The sequence below is a fragment of the Populus alba genome, chromosome 12 (genome assembly GCF_005239225.2).
Source record: "Populus alba chromosome 12, ASM523922v2, whole genome shotgun sequence".
In the NCBI taxonomy this organism is placed as follows: Eukaryota; Viridiplantae; Streptophyta; class Magnoliopsida; order Malpighiales; family Salicaceae; genus Populus; species Populus alba.
Window position 1 is genome coordinate 2,018,190 of NC_133295.1, and position 16,843 is coordinate 2,035,032.

General features: G+C 37.6%; 2 protein-coding genes and 1 pseudogene across 2 annotated transcripts in view; 1 reads left to right on the forward strand and 2 right to left on the reverse strand.

The window, feature by feature from the left end:
* Positions 1-122: 122 nt before the first annotated feature.
* Positions 123-2,732, reverse strand: LOC118035943 (uncharacterized). Its single transcript, XM_035041616.2, has 2 exons — positions 626-2,732; positions 123-524 (listed from the first exon to the last, which is right to left on the reverse strand). Exons 1-2 carry the CDS (start codon positions 2,474-2,476, stop codon positions 330-332), a joined length of 2,046 nt encoding a protein of 681 aa, XP_034897507.1. The 5' UTR covers positions 2,477-2,732; the 3' UTR covers positions 123-329.
* A 9,130-nt stretch (positions 2,733-11,862) lies between these two features.
* On the forward strand, positions 11,863-14,561 carry LOC118035930 (histone-lysine N-methyltransferase ATXR6-like; annotated as a pseudogene).
* A 630-nt stretch (positions 14,562-15,191) lies between these two features.
* The window catches only part of LOC140954351 (uncharacterized), a 6,642-nt gene continuing 4,990 nt past the window's right edge, over positions 15,192-16,843 (reverse strand). The window contains exon 7 of the mRNA XM_073403680.1: positions 15,192-15,427. Coding sequence (XP_073259781.1) covers positions 15,192-15,427 — 236 coding nt within the window. The remainder of the gene's footprint in view (positions 15,428-16,843) is intronic.

Sequence of the window (16,843 nt, forward strand, 5' to 3'; positions counted from 1 at the left end):
AAAATGTAGCAAAAAGAGTAATCGTATTTTATTAAATATAATCAAGAGTATGTTAAATCATTCATTGATATATATATGCATTATAAAAATTGTCATATATTTGTCAAATAAAATTCCCAAGTAAAGCAGTCCCAAAAACACCTTATGAACTATGAATTTGATTGGCAGTTGAGGCCGCAAAAAGTAGATTTGAAGAAGAAAAATACAACTCTTGTTCATAACTGCAAGTTTACCAAGCATATATCATAGTTTCTCTTTTGCAAGCATACAAAATTAGAGTCTCTTTTCCCAGGAAAGAGATGGTTGTTTTAAATCAACTCCTCTTCATCTTAACTAGTCGTTGTTGGCGATGCAGGGGAATAATCGAGAAACGTCAGCTCCTCAAAGAGAAGCCAGAAATGAGTGAGAAACTCTCCACCTTGTCTAAGCTGTTGTGCGTGCTGATTTCCACTGCTCTGTCTTCCAGCATAGACAAGGAATTCGAACAAGCATCCGGCAATTGCGTTCCATTTTCTCTCCATACGCTGACAACATGTACGTGAAGAAATAATGAATTACAAGCTAAAAGAAAAGGCAAATAAGGGACACTAAAATGAAAAAAAAAAAAGATTAAACGGATGCTCACCTCTTCTTCAGGCCTGTCCCGCATGCTCTCTATCAGATGTTTAGCAAGCACGCACCCCAAGGATAAAAGAGATCCATTCAGTTGTTTCAAGATTTGGCTTTTTTCGGTAATTGAATCTTTGTGCTGCTCGTACAACCTTTTGGAAGCCTCGATTTTAATCTTATGTTTTCTCTCTCTCTGGATGCTGACTTTATCAAATGATGCAATTTCTATCCTGCCCTCATCACAAGTGCGGTTAAAGTTGACACGGCCGATTTCCCCACTGGATGGCAACGTTTCAGGTGAAATGGCGAGGAGATACATCATATATCTGGAGATGCGTTTGCTCATTTTCCAGTTCAATACAGCAGTTTCTGCACTACTGGATGGTGTGATTTCTTTTTGGGTGAAATAGTCATGATCCAGGTGATAGCAGAGTTCTGTAGCAATGTGCCAAATAATGATTGTTTGATGAAACTCTGTAAAACAACTCATGAACAGAATGGTCTGATCATCTGCGTTGGGCAAGAAAGATTCCAACGATGCAGCTCCTCTCGCACTCCTGGACATAAGCTTAACATCCTCCGGACCCTTTTTTAACATATCCCTAAACTTAATGGAATGCATGACTAACCATTCCTTCAAATCCTCTGGGACTTGAGGATAAGTAGCATATCGTTGTTTTTCTAGCTTTTCGTTGATATTCAAGAGCTCTAAGATTCCACGAAAACCCATGGGTTTTTCGTTGAAGAAGTAGCTTAGCAAATCGAATTGACCCATGTTATTTGACCATCTATGATTTCTATGTATTGGGAGAGAAGTAATGTATCGTGAGATGCTAGGGAAATTATGTTTTCTCATCCAGACAAGAGTACGGTCTGAGAAAAGGAATGCAAGTGCCGCATAAATCTCCAAAACAATTGCCACAACAAGCAATGATAAAGTAATGCAAAGATTGACCTTTGAGTACTTGTGTACGTTGTGGGGGGCCAAAGAAAATAACACCAGCACAATGCTGGTGAGAAGAAAACTGGTGATCCGCAAGACAATTCCACAGGGGGTGTAGGACACTAGTGCCTTCGTATACAGCAGGTCATACATAAATCCAAGCTGCATTTCAGTTACCTTAAAAGCATATTTAGGATATATTTTCTTCAAAGGATTTGAGGTCGCTTCTTGATGGCTAGGCAAAATGGACGTTTCTCTTGCAGTTATTGGAACACCTACGAAGAGACACTTAGCCATCTTCAACATCCCGTAGGAGACTTGAAGTAATTTATCATCTGAAATATTAGAATAATCTTGAACATCAGAGATAGACTCAAACATATTATGATGAGGGGATGTTGATGCTTTACTACGCTGCTCATAGCTTGCAGACCACAGGACCCATGTTCTTTCTCCATACTTAATCAGCCCTGCCAACATTATTGGAATTGTTAGAAATGAAACGCGGGACCCTGTCCACCCTGCGGACAGGATGTAAAATGCAAATCCTGTCTGGCCGACCAGTTGAAGCAAGTGCCTTGACCATAACTCGGTGTCCTCCACAGAATACGCAGTGATTGTGTCAGGCCCACCCAAGTGCAGTAAGAGAAAAGGTGCCCAAAATGCTGTCAGCTCGAGTTGTGCATCCAAAGGCCCAGAATGATAAGAAAATCGATTTGTGAGGATACCAAGTGCAGTTGTTGCTATTAAATCTGCGAGTAAGTAAGCAGGCCACACAATAATCTTGATCCAAATTTTGTTAATATACTTCCTACGATTGCCGAGATGGATGAGTATTACTTGGAGTAAGAGGCTAAGCAAGACCAATGCTTGCAGCTGCCATTCATTCCACAGTTTCTTCAAACTTGGTAAGAGTGCCTCCATCTGTATCGTCCTATATATATATATATATGAATTGAAACAATCAAATTAAACACAATTGAAACAAAACTGCAACATCAGATTCAAAAAATGTGAAGCTGTGTACAATATCCGATATGTACAAAAGAAAATGAATAACATCTAAAAACAAAAGCTGACAGATGAAATTTAGCTAATATCATTCCAGAAATTAATATGCATTTCCCTCTTTATAAGCTGATGCTTGTTAAAGTTTCGCCGCGAACTATGATAACTTAGCTGAGAGAGAATATATAGTCGGAAAGAGAAATTGAAAGTTGAAATCTTATTGATTGATGTTACGGTTTTTGAAGTTTGTATACGTAGGACTAGCAAACCAATACTGTTGCTTGATACCCTTGCTCTCCTCAAGAAAAGAATTTTTACAAAAGTGAAAGCTTTCGACACAACAGGAAAATATCTATGTTTGTATTTTCTCTCAGTACTGTATGACAATAACAATTGCAAGTAAAGAAGTAGATTATATCTTCTTCTTAAAAAGAGGCTAGAGGTGTAATCATTCTTTTGCTAAGACAGCACCTGTATGGAACACATAATTCTCTTTTCCTTCTTTTTTTTTATCTGCTGTGGTTGCATTTAGTTATTGTCTCAAGACACAAGAAATCGATGAAGACATGTTTTTATGTACTTTATATATATTTTAAAATTATAGAAATTCGCTACAAAACTATCCTAAATTTATTTTTCATTTCTGTCTCATCAACCAAATATGTTTCTGTTTTTTTCATGTGTCACTTCTATTCTTGGACACTGTTGAATCATCTGCATTTATAACTGCAGATTCTACACCCTTAACTGCAGATTCACCCACAACTTGAATTGTAACTGAAGATACTATAGTAACTGAAGATTTTAGGTCAAGCTTCAGGATATTATCACTGATCATGCATAAGGAAAGAAGACTGAAGTCTTGGGATTCAGTCTTTACTGTATGTATGAAATCCGCTGGAAATTTGCTCCAAATAACGGCAGCAAATATTCAAATGTGTTTTTTTTTTTTTTTTTTCCTTTTCTTCATCATGTTAGTACCAACATCATTTGATGCTTAGACAAACCAATTCCCTCTTTTCAATCCCACCTTATCTCTCAAAATCACTGAGCTTAACCGTATGAACTATCTTATTTGGAAAGCTACCATGGTTCCATATCTGAAAGTCCAAAAGGTTTTTGGCTATGTAGATGGTACTCTCAAACAGTCATCAAAAGAAACTACTACTGAAAATGGAATACAATCTCCTAATCCACTGTTCTTAATTGTCTCAATGCCTCTTTTACTGGTGAAGTTCTTGCACAGGTTTCCAACTAATCCACTTCTCATGAGTTATGGCAGGCCATTACTACTGTTTTTGCATCTCAATCTAGAGCTCAAGAAATCTAGATACGGTGTCAACTCTCTACAGCCCGTAAAACCACTAAAACAACAAGTGAATATTTCATGAACATCAAACAACTTGAATATAATCTTGCCATTGCTGGACTACCTCTAAAACCTGATGATATCATCACATACATTCATGCTGGTTTAGGACCAGAATATAACTCTCTAGTAATTACAATCTTTTTTCGTGATGATTAATTCACCCCCATTGGAAGAGGTTTACTATATGTTACTTATGTGCGAGGCACATATCCAACACCACTCACAGTCTGCCCCTATCTCTCCTATATTCGTTCATGTTGCTTAACGACAACCACCTGTCTATGGAAATCATGGAAGTGAAAATTTCTTTCAAACAAATGGCGAGGGGTGTCATTTTGGCAACCAATCTCGTGGTCTTGGTAGAGGTATTACTTCACCCTGTAATTTTGAAACTTATTGTCAGTTATGTGATAGGTCTGGACATATGCTATAATTAAACGCGTTATGATCCTCTCCTTCTTGCCACCACCTCCTCGTCGCAATGCTCAAGCTCATTTCTCCACTCATCAACAACAACAACAACAACAAACATCTTCCGTAGAATGGCATCCTGATTCAAGAGCAAAGCACCATCTCATGAACAATATCGGCAACCTTAATATTTGTGGTGGAGATCTAGAAGAGTACACAGACAATAATTAAATTAAAGTTGGTGATGTTTCAGGTTTGTATATCACTCACACCGGTACTCTCTCTTTATCAACATCTTCCAAATCCTTTTTTCTTGACAACATTAGTTCTTGTAGTGCCCCAAATAACAAAAAATCTTAACTCAGTTTAAAAATTTGCTCGTGATAATCATGTTTACTTTGAGTTTTATGACACTTTCTTTGTTATTAAAGACTACTCTGGGAACATCCTGTATAAAGTTCACACCAAAGATTGGCTGTATTGCTTTTCACAGCCTCTCTAGCAGCTTGCTTGTTATGCGTTTGTTGGCTTGTAAAGGCAATCTCATGAATTATGAGTTGATTCCAAACTTGCATGGTATGCCGTATTATTAGAATTGAGTTGCATCTGAGAACTAGACTCATGGAAAATTAGAACATTATCGATATCAGTACTACCAGGCTAAGTTGTAGCTGAACTAGCTAGGTGAAGTGAAAAAATCATGAAAAGTGGCTGTGTGAAGTAATTATTATGAATGTCTAAACACTAGACTTCTTCATACTTAATATTTCCTTTATAGCCTAGCAAGTCTGATCATAAACTTTCATCCTTTCTTTGTCCGCCAAAAAAAAAAAATTACAAAAGGATAATACATTTTTATTTAAGAAACAGGAGAGAGTAAACAAAATTACTGAAATATTTATTTGATCTTACCTTTTATGTTGCTACTTGCTAGCTACATTATTCTATAATAATAATAATTATAAAATAATACTTTTTCATGGGCCTTTATCCATATCTTCTCGAAGGGAATCCAAGGAATAGAATGCTTGTGATTGGTCATTAATGTTTATAGAATTAAAGTTTTCTTCTTCCCAGGAAAAGAATCAAGAAAAGGAAAACGTCAAAAGACGAGAGGCTAGATGCAGAGCCAATGCCATGTTTCCTCTCTTTTTTAGCGTTTTTCTTTTACAATATGGAAACAACAAACGCAAGTAAAGGAGCAAATACTACTTTAAACGAAGGCAAATAGGAGTAAGTAATAGTTCTTTTCTGGCTAGTAAAGCAACTGTATGGAACACTTAATCGCACCTCTTTTTTCCCTTTCCACGTTCCTTCTCCTTTCTTTTTTGTTCCTTGATGTTTTTTTGTCCATTTCACGCTCCTTCTCCTTTCTTCTTCTTCAAGTATTCTCAACGAAACCTTCAATATATATATTCTGTCTGTTGGGATTTGCCATTAATGGACAATAAATGAACAACCTACCCTAAGAGGTAGGGTTACCATTTGTCAATGGTATTTGCACCCACCATTGACAAATGTATCAACCCATGTGCAGCCATTGATTGAGGAGCTGCCACCCTTGCTTATAAATAGGCAGCAAGAGAGCAGAACAATGTGAGAGTGTGTGAGAAGTGTAGAGAATATATGAATAGAGAAAGAGAGAAGAGATGCAATGGCAGCAGCCATTGCAGCAGCTCCAACAATAATGTGAGAGCTGGGAGTTAAGTAGAGTGGATGTAATCCTCCTCCTCCATGTATTTATTTGTATTCTTTCTCTATCTCTAAATAATATGGACTCTCTCCCGTGGATGTAGGTGATTTGCCGAACCACGTTAAATATTGTGTCAGTATGCTTACCATTCTATGAGCAAAGATCAGTTCATCACCAGTCCGGATTTCCCCAACAATTGGTATCAGAGCTGATGGTTTTAAGTGGTGTTTGATTTTTTGCTCAAAAATGAAAGTTGTCAAAATTGTGTTTTGACTATACCACTGTGTAGAGGAGGAAGAGACGAAGTCACTGGTGAAAACCGCGTCGAAATCGAAAGTCAGAATCGCCGTCACGCGCCGACGAGGTGGCTGGCCACACGCGTCTTCTTCGCCCGGATGGGCTGACCCAACCCGAATACCAGATGACCCGACCCACGTCGCTGACCCGGATAAGGATGATGTCTGCATGACGTAATTGTGACGTCAGCATGCAAAATAAGCATGGCCCAAGATGACATCAGCATGATGTAATGGTGACGTCAGCACAATGGGACCCACCTGCCACGTCATCAGCCGCTTGCCGAACTGAGCTGATTGGAGCCGAGCCGAGGTACAGGATCCAGTGTAGCCGATCCTACGTGCAACTGGATCTGAGATTGAATCTGAGCTGTTGATCAGCCAGAATTGTTTTGATCAAATCTTAACCATCTGAAGTGCGATTTGGACAATTTCAAACTTGTTTCCAGTTAATTTGATCGTTTCGAATGCAATGGTATGGTCTGATCATTGAGATTCGAGACCAAAAATGGCAGTGGTGTATTATTAAAGAGAGATTGTCCGATCAGGAGGCATCTGAAGGTTTGGATTAAGGTCGATGGAGATGAAGAAGAAGAAGGTGCACATGTTTACCCAATTACATGTGTTGAACTGTTAAATGGAGAAATGTAATGCCTTGATGGAAGGCAAAATTGGGACACTCTGGACACCTGGTCATGTGGACAATTTGAGATGGAGAGTGAAAACTGATGAAGACCAATCTTGACGAATCTAAGCACTAGTAGTCTCGCCAGATGTTGAGAAATCAGGTATGAAACCAGGATACCTAGATCACTTGTAAAGGAAAGCCGCAACAAAGCTAGCAAATGGTTGTATATACGGAAAGACAGTACGCTGGATAGATATGGCCTAAGAAGTTCTGTCTAGGAGATTGGGTTTTAAACGGGACCAGTGTGACCCCTCCAATCTTTCCTGGGAACTTGCTTAGTGGAAGGATTATCCATACGGTACTATTTTCGTATATGTAACAGTTTATTATGAAACTGTTGAAGACTAGCAGGATGACGGCACAAGGGGAACAGTTGGGTTCGTATGATCAAGGATCTGATGGAGTGGTGATTTCTCCAAAGAAGTTAGATTCAGTGACTGTAATTTCTTGAAGGGGAGAATTGATGAAGACCCTGATAATGGAAGAGAAATACAGCAAGGGGATAAAGATTGGCACCCTATTTTGACTTGGATAGGTGTTGTGACGGGATGAGCTGCTGTCAAACATAAACAAGGAATAGGGAGAAATCTGGAGAACAAAAATTGCACGAGGGCACACAGTGATTGTGCAGGAGTACCTATAGGATCCCAACGAGGTACTGTAATGAGACAACTGGTGCAAGGAGAAGAAGAATTCCCAGATGAAGCTCAGAGCAGAGACTGTGTACAACAGGAAGTCTCTTGTGCTCTTGATGAAGACAACAGGCGAGGACCTTTCCAATGCATGCAAGGATGAAAAGATGAGCTGTTGCAGAGGCACCTAATTAAGGGGGGTGCAAATGCATGTGATAAAAGACGATCGCCTATGATGAAAGGCGAAGACACCAAAGAGAGTGGTGTAGGTGGAGATGTCAAGCAGAAAGGCGTAGAAGCTCCAAACATAGAAATCGAGGTGGAGGATTGCGAGGAGTATACCGCAACTTTCTCTTTATATGTAGTCAGTGGCAGTGATCTCTCCCAAGTCCACATGGTGGTAGAGAATCTTGGAGCCACCGGAGTCATCCCAGATGAAGGAGGATGAGACCGCTCTACAATGAGTGGAGACACCTCAGGAGAAGGTGTGAGGGCCACAATATGAGCCCAGATTCAGACCGTTGTATGATGACGAGCGGAAACACCTCAGGAGAAGGTGTGAGGGTCAGGATATGAGCCCTAGTTTAGAACGCCCTAGAGCCAATGTGATGGCTAGATAATATGAATGGACAGGTGTATAGCCAATGAAGTGGCTATGATGAGTATGAAGACAAATGCATGATTGACTTTCATGGATAATGCCCCCATGCTAAAGATCAATGAGCTAGAAGACATTTGCCTTGGACAATAAGTGGATGACTTGTGGAGCATTAAGACGCGACTGCTATGAAGGAGCAGTGGGCATGCGCAGGTTCCAGGAACAAGTCGACTCTTGTCAAGGTGGTGAGCTCGGTGAAAGCATTGTAATACTCAGAGTATCAAGACATATATGGATCAACCTTTAATGGGTTGCCCCCATGGTTAAAGATGGAAAGCTACCCGGACTCTTAGGACTAAGAGCGAGAGACTCACGGAGAAGTATGGCGTGGTTCTTAAGGTGGAACAGAAGACAGGCGCAACTCCTGGATAAATAGACTCTTGGAAGAGTAGTGAGCTAGTGAACATATTGAGATACTCAGATAATGACTGTCACACTTGGAAATAGAAATTTCCGTTTGAGAGGGTGTTATAAGCCTTGGTGTGAGGCTTGGTGAATCATTCCGGACCGAGCATGGATGATACGCTCGAAGGGGAATGTTGTGTCCCAGAGACAAGCGTTAACACTCTTCAGATGTGATGTGTGATACCATCTGGTTGTAGTGATCCTTTTGTGTGAGAAAAGGTGTGCTTTGGTGACTCTGGTGATTGAAAGGTTGGGCGAGTACCTGTAAACTTGGCCACAGACACTCTCAGAATGGTAAGCTTGGAAGAGCTGCAGAATGCAAGCTTGTGCTGAAGAAGCAAGAGGACAATTGCCCATATAAATGTCAAAGGGGGTGATTGTTGGGATTTGCCATTAATGGGCAATAAATGGACAACCTACCCTAAGAGGTAGGGTTACCATTTGTCAATGGTAGTTGCACCGACCATTGACAAATGTATCAACCCATGTGCAACCATTGATTGAGAAGCTGCCACCCTTGCTTATAAATAGGTAGCAAAAGAGCAGAACAATGTGAGAGTGTGTGAGAAGTGTAGAGAATATGTGAATAGAGAAAGAGAGAAGAGCTGCAACAATAGTGTGTGACAGCTGGGAATTGAGTAGAGTGGATGTAATCCTCCTCCTCCATGTATTTATTTGTATTCTTTCTCTATCTCTAAATAATATGAACTCTCTCCCGTGGATGTAGGCGATTTGCCGAACCACGTTAAATATTATGTCAGTGTGCTTACCCTCTTATGAGCAAAAATCAGTTCATCACCGGCCCGGATTTCCCCAACACTATCTCCTATAGGTATATAAAATGGTCATCATTCCACCATTCTTGTCCTTCTGGTGCATAAATTATTGGGAACAGATCATTTTAGAGATCTTTAATTACTTGGTGAATAATTGAAAAGGATAAAAAACTCTTATCAATGTGAGAATGAAACAATGTCAAACTTGCTAGGCTATACATGTAGTATTTAAAAAGTGTCTAGCCCTTCTTTTTAATTAATTAATTAGTCCACCAGAGTAGCAGATGAGAAGAGCATAGCCGGTTTTAAAGATTTATTCACATCACCTAGTTCAGCTATAATATGGCTTGGTAATACTGATATCGATCAAATTCTAATTTTCCCTTAGCCTAGTTCTCGGATGCAACTAAATACTAATACGGCATTGCAATTACTTTGCATTGATTCATAATTCTCAGGATGTCTAGAGAAGAAGTGTGTCGAACCTGCGATGATAACAAGTGATTTTGAGCAGCTGAGGATCTGTCATAACTAGATGAGATTTTCCAAATGCCTTATTCTAAAGCAGCTTTTGATGGCTAGAAAGCCCCTCACGCACCGCTACCTTGAAGCCCTTTTTTGGTTACATGCCTCCTTACAGGGACAGAAAAAGAAAACAAAAGGTGGGGAGTCTCATGCTCACCTCTTCACTCGTAAAAAGACGCGAGGTCTTGCAGTACAGACTTTGTCCTGGTCCTGCATGACATGAATTGCAGCAATAATCATCAGATTGAGAGAACCAGCAAGTTTCGGAGACAATCAGAGAAAAAAACAGAGTGCTTCTTATATGTTCTTGAACCTAATCATGCTTTGACACTAAATTACAAATCAGAAACATTTTCTAACTTCAAAGTTTCAGTACATTTCGCCTTCAATCGTTGTCCGCTTTGCTCCAGCTCCTTGCACAGCAAATGAACAAGTCATTGCAGATCATATCTCACAAAATAACAAGCAAAAGGTAAGCTCTGACTCGTTGATCAAATAATTTGAGGATCATACTCTTGAGAGCCACAAGTCCCAATCCAACAGCAACAGCGACAGAGCTCGTAATCACACATTCTCGCAGAAATGAGTGAAGCTATCTGAACGTTTTCTTTTTCCTCCTTTTTTGTTGTCGCAGCTTGAAAGGAGTCTTCTTTTGTAATTTGAGCATTTTGATAGTTTATAATATTATTATTTGTGTAATTTTTTGAATGTTTTTAGATGAGTGGGTTTGGTTTTTCTATGAAATACGTTATTTTTGGAAAAAAAAATTAATGGAAAAAAAAAATGTGTTTTTCTAGGTAAGCATGAAATAAAATTTTAAAAATCAGAAAATAAAAATAGTAAAAAAACGAGCCGGAATCCATAAACTCAAACCAATAATACCATAGCTAGAAACCTGAGCCCAATAGCACACAAGTCATCAAGTCAAAGGCCTACTTTGTCACTACATGTCATTGGCTCCATCTGAATGACATGTCCCCTGCTACAGCTACATTGTTTTGAAAAGGAAAATAAATAAGCAAAGCATCTACCATCATAAAACCTCCACTTTAATAGTAACGAAATCCATTTTAAATTGATTTAATTTTTATGTTTTAGATTTAACCTCTTTTTCTTCCAAGAATTCGTCAATGAAAGTTCTAAAAAAGCTTGCTATCCAAGCCTTCTCACATTACATAACAATAATAAAATTAAGATATACGAGACTTAAACTTACCTTTTATTAATATAAATTTTCAATATCATCTTAATTTCTTCTATTTAAATTTAAGTTTCTATTAAATAAAATGTAAATGATAATTTATCGAAACATGATTGCCTTATATTCTCAATTAGATATTTAGATATCGTTACTATTATAGTAGTTTTTATTTTTATCCATTCACATAGAAAAAATCATTTGGTTAAATAAATAATTTATATTTTTTATATTTTATTTTATATAAAATTTCCTTTCATTTTATATAAACTAAGATAATATATTTTTATTCATGAAAACTTTTTATTTATTTCTTTTGCACACAAAAATTTATCTTATTATATTTTTAATCAAATATATATTTTTAATTTTTTTTTCAAACTACAAATAAAATATTTTTTAAACTATTTTTAAAAAAAAAATATAAAAATTAATATAATATCAAACATATCCTTAAAAATTACTATAATATCAAAATATATTTTTTAAAAAAATTATAGCAACAAATTAAGTATCTTTACAAATTATTTTCCTGTACTGGGGCCTAAAAACGCAAACAAGGAAACCCAATCCTCAAAAACCTCTTAGGCTCCAAAACAGAAAACCTCACCCGCGCGCCAAAAACCCATTTCCCGCGAAATCAAAAAACCCGCCAAACACTCTCAGTGTCTCCGAACTCCACCCTTAAAAAACCCACATGAAAACCCTCCTCGACAGCAAAAATGGCGCTGAGAAGCAAGAGAAGTCATGCTCCAAAGCCAATATCTAGATCCAAAGCTGCTGCTGCTGATTACAGTGATGTTTACTGTGAAAAATGTAGGTCAGGAGAGTCACCAGGAGAGCTACTTCTTTGTGATAAATGTGATAAAGGGTTTCATTTGTTTTGCTTGAGACCTATTCTTGTTGCTGTTCCTAAAGGGTCTTGGTTTTGTCCTTCTTGTTCCAAGCAAAAGATGCCCAATTGTAAGTTCATTCCTTTTTTTTGTTTTATCCTTTTTTAGCTTTTTTATGGGGTTTTGTTGTTGATTTTTTGGTTTTGTGAAATGGGGTTGGTGGATTTTTTTTATTTAAACTTAATTTTTAAGGGATTGATTCGTGGGGCTTTTCTGTGGAACTGGATTGAAAATTGTTAACTGGGAAGGAAAAGAAAAAAAACGAATGATAGAAAAAAATTAGGAAGTGAAAATTGCAAATGTGTTGCATTTGATAATCTAGGAATTGTTAGTCTCTTAATAATATTAATTGCGAAAATTAATCTTTTTTGGTTGATTTTGTCTCAAATTATTGAATTTTTTTTAATGAGCAGCATTTCCTCTTGTTCAAACGAAAATCATTGATTTCTTCCGCATTCAACGGTCCACAGAATCGATTCAGAAGCTAAGTCAAGGTAAACAAAAAATATGGGGTTTATGTGCTTTGTGTTTTGATTAATGGGATGGTGTTGGTTACCGTGTTTCCTGTCCTGTTTTTAGATATTCAGAAGAAGCGAAAGCGGTCTAGTAGTTTAGTGGTGTCGAAGAAGAGAGGAAGCTGCTGCCATTTAGTCGAGTGAAGATCCTGAAAGAGACTAGAGCAAATGAGATCACTAGCACAGCATTGACAGCCTTCGGGGACGGAGTTCAGCAATGAACTAACTTACCGGCCAGGCATGGCACCGAGGTCTGTGAATCAGCCAGCTCTTGAGAAGGGAGGAATGCAGGTAAGAAATGGGAAAGCAATTGTTTTAAATTAGAATATAAAAAGATAGGCATATTTCAGTGCTTGCCTTGTGAATTCGTTAACATTAGGGACATGGGAGTGCAGTGGTTTTGATGTTTAAGTCTGATATGGCTTTAATATCAACAGATATATAAGGCCACCTTGTATTGTATATTGCTTGCATTTGACAAGAGAGGCCCCGTTTTGAAATTTCAATGGTTGTGGTTACCTAGATTGTTGTGATGATTGCAGCTTTTTAAGGATGACTTTACTGGCTTCTAGTTACCTGTATCTGCTCTTCTGCAGCTGAGCTGAAATTTCTATTTTATAGATTTGTAGGCGCACATGTATAAGAATTGGGCAATAGTCTCAAGGATTTTCCTTATTTTTTTTCTACTTTAGAAGTATATGATTGAAGGGGAAGTAAAACTGTTTCTAATTTGGTTGATGTGTACTGGTTGGCTAGTTAGCTGTTTGGTGATTCATAGAGTCCAGGTTTATTGAAATTCAAGTATGATTAACTGTGCAGGTCTTGTCAAAAGAAGATGCTGAAAACCTTAAATTTTGTGCAAAAGGATGATGCAAATAGAGGTGAATGGCCTCCTCTCATGGTTGTTTTTGATCCCAAGGAAGGGTATGTTATATATAGTTTCCGACTTTCAAGATTAAATATGTTTTGTTCTCGTTGTGGTTAGTAAATTTGGATCAGTGGTTCAGTATACCTGTTTAGATTGTAACAGGTTCACAGTAGAGGCAGATAGATCCATAAAAGATTTTAACGATTATAACTGAGTATGTTGGAGATGTTGATTACTTGAAGAACCGGGAAAATGATGATGGTGATAGCATGATGACATTGCTTCATGCTGATAATCTTTCACAAAGCCTTGTCAGTATGTCCTGACATGCGTGGGAAATATAGCTCGATTTATCAATGGTATCAACAATCATACACAGTAAGTTCATCCTCAACATTGAACTTCTGCTTTAGGCCATGTAAATAAAAGCCTCTGGCAAATCCTTTGGAATTAAAAATTGACGTTACAAGGCTAACTCTGTAAGTAGGCAGACTGCTGTGGCCATATGGAGTTAATTTCTGATGCATTTGGCACATAGTGGTTCATAACACTTTGCATCAATCTGCTTTGCCATTTCACTTGATCGATATCATGGCTGGAGGTGCCATGAGAGTGTAATCATAGAGAACACACAACATATAATTGAGTTAATTGTGAATGTCTCTCAACTCTAGCTCCTTTCATTTTGCAAAACACTGAAATAAGTCAGTAATAAATGCATGAACACAATGTCTTTCAAAGTATGCCAGTTTACTTTTTTCCTTGGGACATTTGCAATCTTGCAGGAGGCCTTTCTGTTGCAAACAATCCTAGTCTTGCATTTTCCATTTAATTTTTGTCAGATTGGATTTTTGAAAACAGTTATAACCTTTGAATTTGTCACTCTTATAAGAACCTTTCCTTCGATGCAGAGAAGGGAGAAAGAAGCAGAATCTAAAATGTGTGAGGTATGATGTAAATGGTGAATGCCGGGTTTTGCTGATAGCCAACAGGGATATATCAAAGGGAGAGAGATTATATTATGACTACAACGGATATGAACATGAATACCCAACAGAGCATTTTGTTTAATTCCTTTGTATTTGATTTTGAAGTAAGTTAACAGTCATCGACTAACAAGCTAGTCAGATGTTTGTAGTCCTTCCATACATCAGTGAATTATGTAATCATTGAAGAAAGAAATGTGAAAAGGTTCCAACTTTTGCAACAAGAATGTCTAAGCTCTTGTACATTATTTTTGAAGTATCTATAGCAAGCAAGTCTTGCCTTGCCTGGAGTGAAAAGACAGCCAGGGTAATGCTGCTATTACCATGAGACATTCTGTATGTAGCATCATTCTTAAAAACAGGACACGAGCAAATTGTTTCGTCCTTTGATCCACATAGTTGGAGAACACAAGGTTCTGTAAGAACAGGAGATTATTTTAGAGAAGGACAAACCTGAGATGCCATCTAAAATACGAGTGCTGCAGATTAAAACCCAACATAATAAGCAGCTTGAGATGCCACTATGCTAATAGCTAGGGAACTGTTCAATCATTGGATTTAAAAAACTTTTCTGCAGCCTCCACAGCTAGTCTTTCAGAGCGGTAACTACACCATCTGACTCCCATAATGCTAATTCTACCTACTGCTTTGCACCTCTAATAACCCTAGAACGTACTTCAAGGCCAAAAAGTTCAGCATTTCAAGAGTTTTATCTTTACCATGAGTCTATTGGCACCTCATACACAATCGGATTCCCTCTCAACCAACCGACAGCAAAGTAGTTACCGGAAAACCTTCCATATGGAAATATTCGTACAGCGCTCACATTCAATGCTCTGTAATCAATATAAATAATGGCGATTGACAGTGAAGTTCTTGTAATACTAGTACTAAGTTGTACAGAAGCAGCCAGCATTGTCAGTCCAGAACACAACATGTCCACACACTTTCCTGCAAAACCCAGTGAAATACACAACTCAAGAGTGATCCAAAATTAGGGTCTGCCATGATCATAGTAGCTGGCAAAAAACTATTTCTTACGTAGAAGAGAGGGAGGTAGGAAAAATGGGCAAGCCCTCAGATTTGAACCGATGCACCCCCTCGATTGTGGCCCTACACTCACACTACATCCGAAAATATGTGAGACTGCATCAGATCATGGATCAGATGCACCCCCACAATTGTGGTGCCAATGAACCAAAAATTAGTACTTTTTCTCTGCGTGTTACTGTAAGGTGTTGAGGTCAAGCCAAGCAAACATACATGTTACCAGAGATTCTCATTCAGAACTCAGATCCCAAGAGAGGGCTTATAGGTTTACTGTCCTAACAGAAACGGTAGTGCTCATACATCCAATAAAGATAAATTGCTTGGCTAGTTGTCCATGGATGGTCTACAGCGTCATATTTCTTTCGTTTTTCAGCTAATCTTTCTAGCTAGAACATGTTAAAACAATTTGGATCTACAGCAGTATGTTTTTCATTAGCCAACTTCCTTGACACCGTAGCAATTTCCAAATAATCTTTTGCAAGCTTCTAGGTCAGTATAATACGTTGTTGATCAAGCTATCATCCCCTTACATATGTTAGAGAATAATATAAATTATATTTTAGAATCTCACCTAACAGTTTAAGTTTTTGGATTGAGATAATTCTTTGACATGGTATCAAAGCCTTAATGACCAAGTGGCCACGAGTTCGAATCTCAGCATCCTTATTTATTTGATAAAAATTAAACACAAGTTAATGTAGATTTGTGCAAGTTTCAAGTCCAAAGGGCTTTCATTTGAGAGGGTGTGTTAAAAAATAATATAAATCATATTCTGTAACCTCATCTAACATCTTAATCTTTTAAATTGAGATGGTTATTTGACAATATAGATAAGACTCAACAGCTAGTCTCCGTCTAGCTAGGCTAGTACTAGTTGATAGTTCTAGCTTTAACTATGCATGGTACCAAGGATATGAGAAGAGCTATAAATCTTGATCGCGCCACAAATTAAAGTTTCAAGAAAAAAGATGGGAAATTCAATTTGCGTTAATTAGAATATATTATATAATTCTCTCAAGACATTACATCAGCTTGATTTAAGCTCGTAACTCATCTTAGGAATCACTGATTGATTCTTTTGTAGCACATTTAGGCTTATATTTATAGCTATATATATAATCCTTCACTATATATAACCTTCACAATTACGACGTAAAAATTACAAACAAGTTTAACTTTGTAATATAACAAGTTTCATTATTCAAGATATTGATATGATGTATGAAAAAAGATGTAATATAAGTAGAATCAATAAATTAAAAGTTAGAAATTATATTTTTTATAAATCAAAATTTAACTCAAATTTATAATTATTAT

Excerpts from the sequence above, each read along its gene's own strand:
- LOC118035943 (XM_035041616.2), bottom strand. The coding sequence starts at position 2,476 with ATGGAGGCACTCTTACCAAGTTTGAAGAAACTGTGGAATGAATGGCAG. Across the intron at positions 525-625 it reads GGGACAGGCCTGAAGAAGAG|CGTATGGAGAGAAAATGGAA; the intron begins GTGAGCATCCGT and ends ACATGTTGTCAG.